Below are 3,888 nucleotides of genomic sequence, written 5' to 3'. Positions count from 1 at the left end.
ACCGACTGACAGACAGAGTTACGGGAAGAGGCGGGGAGGGGGGGTCAGAGTGACCAGGGGGGATAGAGACAGAGGGACAGAGTCCTAGGGAGAGACAAAGAGACGTGGGGGCAGGGGCTGGACAGAAAGGCAGCCAAAAACAGGCGAAATAGAGGGACACAGAGAACGAGAGAGAGAGAGAGAGAGAGAGAGAGAGAGAGGAGACAGAGTGAAGAAGACAGATCTAGAGGAAGACAAAGTTCTGGAGGAGTCAGCCCCTCGCACCCTCTCGGCTAAGCGGTCTTCTCACCGCCCAGGTTGGGGGATGGGGTCTTAGGGCTGTAGTTCTCCTCCCCCTGTGCCCCCTCAGCTCTCTGTCCTCCACGCGTGTCCGCGAATCCGCGCGGAAGAATCAAGACATACCTCCTCCCGCATTCCCAGGACCCCCACTTAAATCCAACCCGGGATCAAACTGGGGGGGTGGGGGACACAAGAGGAGAGGGAAAGGAGCGGGGCCCACCCGTGGCCACGTAGGCGACTCCCCAGGCTCCCCGGAGTCCCCTGCCGCCGCCACCCCCACGCCTGCGCCTCGCCTGGCCGGTCGGGAGGGTGGGAAGGGGAGAGGGGGCCACATCTAAGCCAATTTTGATTTCGCCTATAATGAGTGCCGGGCGAAGGCTGGAGAAGGCCTCTGGAACTTTAAATAAGAAAAACGTTGCTAATGCTATAATAGAAGGGGGAAGTCGGAGGGCTGGGATTGCGTCGCTCCGAGCCCCCCTTTTCGGAGGCGGCTTTTCTTATTCAAAACAGGCCCACAATGGGCTTCACAGTGCGCCTCGCCACGGCCCCATCTGACGAGCGGCCATTCATCAGGCCGGCTGGCCTATCAATGACATTGCTCCCATCGGGGCTCCTATAAAATGATGCTTTTTCCCATGAAACATCCGCAAACATTTTGACGGGTTTGGCTTTGCCCGGCTGGATTTCTGCGTGTCTCCTTGCTCGCTGGCTTTCTCTCTCCCCCTTCTCCGAGCTCTCTCCCTTCTCTCTCTCTCTCTCTCTCTCTCCTTCTCTTCTCTTTTCTTTCTTCTTTCTCTTTCTTTTTCTTCTCCCCTTTATCCTTTTCACTTTCCACTCTCTGCGTTCTCTCGCTCCTCCCCTTCTCACTCCCTTCCTCCCTGGGCGGCTCTAGCACAGGGGATCCCCAAACATCAGGACTTTTGGGGGGCGCCTGTGCTGTCCATGGGAAGAGCATGCATTGTGGGTTGCTGGAGGAACCCGACATGGATTCCACAGGTTAGTTCTACTGGTGGGGGTTGGGGGGAGACTTTGGGCGGGAAAGAGAGAGCGAGGGGAAACTTCAGAAAGAGTTGCAAAAAGTTCAGAAAGGTCAACTTGACAGTGGAACCCCAGGAGATAACGGAAAGCGTGTAGAAGTTTTCAGTCCGGCACGATGCGTGCAAGTGGATGCGTGCAAGTGTGTGAGTGCAAATGTGTGAGTGTGTATGCACGCGCGCACGCGCCGAGGAGCGCGCTGTCGCTTGCTCGGGACACAAGTTACGTAAAGATTCGCTGGCTCGTGGCGAGCTCGAGGTGCCACTTGCAGAAACTTTGCGAGCGGACTGCCCCTTCCGGGCGCGGTTCCTCCCCCAGGTGGGGGCTCCGGAATAGCGGTGCGCTCTGGGCTGGTGGCGAGGGCTAGGAGGCCGAGCGGAACGCCCCGGAGGCGGAGTAGGGCTACGGCTTCGCACAGCGCCTGGGAGGTGGGCCGCGGCTCCTTTTTTTTCCGCTGGAGGGAGTGGCGACCGGCGAACCCGGTGGTCCTGGGGAATCGCGCCCGGTTGGGCGGTGGGAGATCCAGGCCGTCCGAGGCCTGCTGTAGCCTCCCTGCGGGGAAGGGGCACCCAACGAGGGGCAGCGGTTGTAACCCTGACCGAGGGAGGGCAGGACGCAGCGCAGCCTGCGAGGCCTGGCGGCGGGTCTGCCAACTGCTCGGCACTTGGGGACTGTTGGCTGTTAGTTTTGGGGTCGCGGCGGTCTGTAAAAACCGAGGGAGCCAAAGAATCTCTTCCAACGAAAAAGCCGGGCGCTTCTGTTCTTTCTCCAGCAGAGCCTTCGCCACCTCCCATTTCTAGCGCCTTTAAAGAGCCGCCGAACTTCTAAACCTGAAGGATGCTCCCTACGTCCCTTCCAGGTGGAAGAAGTTCACACCCTTCCCTGGCCGCAGTAGGTTCCGACCCGGACTCCGCGGCAGCCTCGGGATTTCTTGGGGAGATAGGATTGGGAAGGAGCAGAAACCGGGCTCTGAGGGCAGCCGGGGCGGAGGCAGCAGCTTGACGCCAGACTTGGGAGGATGCGCGGCGCAACAAGTGCCTTCCAGCGTCTGCCACCCCCAACACAAGCGCGCGGCCCGGTCTTCCCTGAGCAAATCACCACGCGGATGTTCCCCACCTCCAGCCCAATGGGTGCGGGGAGGTGTAGGGGTCATCCGGCATCGCCCCAGACGGTCTACCTTTGGTCCCTGGAGACAGATTTCCAGGGACCAAAGGCTCCTGCCGAGGCCCTGGTGGCCAGGACACCCACCCCCTTTGGCCAGGGCGATCTTCGGTTTTCCAGAAGGGTTGTCTCTCTCTGATTCCCAAGAGCCAAGTTCCTCTTCCATAGCGCTCCCCGGAGTGGGTGTGGACCCCCTGGGAGTGGGGACAGGCTGAGCTCCGCAGTCCTCCTTCCTAGATGCGATGACAAACCAAGGCAAGGAAGGCGGCTCCTGCTGCACGCACCGGCTGCTGGCAGAGGCGGGCCCTGCTGGGTTCTCTCCGCTGGCGGCAAAGAAGGTGCCCAGAGAGGAAAAGAGATCCTCCCTCCACACTGTCACGTCCAGTGCTTTCTCCTCTGCGCACCTTCTGAGCACCCCGACTTGAGAGGTGAAGATCCTCGAAGGAAATGAAATTAAACTCATGTCTACACTGTTTGCAAGGGGCCCACAGAGGGACTCCGGGTCTCCCGGCACCGACTCCCGCCATGGCCCAACGGGAGTGTCAGTCGCCCCTTCCGCATGCCTAGAGCGCTTCCCTGCGTTCCTGGGGCGATGGAAACCTTCTGGTTTCTGCCTTCCCCGCAGCTGATGGCCGTGGGACACCTGGTCACTTGACCTCAAGTGCAAACATCCCAAATGGGAAGACTGAAATCTTTCCCCATCCACTCTCCTCTCCCTTTCGAACAACGGGGACGTCTAGATAGTTTTCCTAAACTCACAAGCCAGAGGCTTGGCAAATAGGAGCGTGAAGAAATGACACGAGGCGCTCCAGGTGACATTTCGCTCGGGCTTGCACCACCGAGGACCAGGGCAGGGCGGCGTGACGGGGTCGGCCCAGGAGCCTTCCCTAACCTCCCTTCCAGAGAACTTAATCCAATTAGCCCTTCTTCTGAGCCTCCCTTGTTATGTAAAGGTCCTTGCTGCCCGGCCGGGCCGGCGGAGAGGGGCGCTCCCCAGAGCAGTTCCATTCTGCTCCTTTCCCAGCAGTTCGCGCGCGACCAGAACCACGAGCATCACTATTGTCATCTCCTTCCGAAAGGGCTCCGGCAGCCGTTTCGCAGGAGTGCGGCGGCCACGTCGGGGAGCGTCCAGGATCAGAGAGGCGGGCGAGCCGGGCCTCCGTCCTCTCTTCTTAAAAGGAAAATCCCCGCCAAGTGCCTCGGGCCGGGGAGGGCAATTTTGCAGGGGCCGGGCTCTCGTGGTGGCCCCGGGGCCACTTCAGCGTGACCTCGGGAAATGCGCCCCTTTGTTCCGCGCACCGAGCCGGTAATATATGCCTCCAGTTTTCCCCAAATACTCCACAAGTGGGGGGCTCACACAATGGCGCCGTCGGGGGAGGCCGGAGGGCCGGGGGGCGCCTCGGGGGCCTGCAG

At 60.5% G+C, this 3,888-nt stretch overlaps 1 protein-coding gene across 2 annotated transcripts in view; it reads left to right on the top strand.

Annotated features, from left to right (window-relative positions):
* Positions 1–804: 804 nt before the first annotated feature.
* RFX4 (regulatory factor X4) overlaps positions 805–3,888 on the top strand; it is a 134,803-nt gene continuing 131,719 nt past the window's right edge. For both annotated transcript variants that reach the window (XM_006769336.1, XM_006769337.2), the window contains exon 1: positions 805–1,275. In XM_006769336.1, the coding sequence (XP_006769399.1) occupies positions 1,233–1,275 (43 nt within the window). In that variant the 5' untranslated portion in view covers positions 805–1,232. The remainder of the gene's footprint in view (positions 1,276–3,888) is intronic.

The sequence above is a fragment of the Myotis davidii genome, unplaced genomic scaffold, assembly GCF_000327345.1.
Source record: "Myotis davidii unplaced genomic scaffold, ASM32734v1 scaffold120, whole genome shotgun sequence".
NCBI classification, from domain to species: domain Eukaryota; kingdom Metazoa; phylum Chordata; class Mammalia; order Chiroptera; family Vespertilionidae; genus Myotis; species Myotis davidii.
Note: the sequence above shows the minus strand (reverse complement) of the source record. Positions and strands in the feature narration are given on the sequence as shown.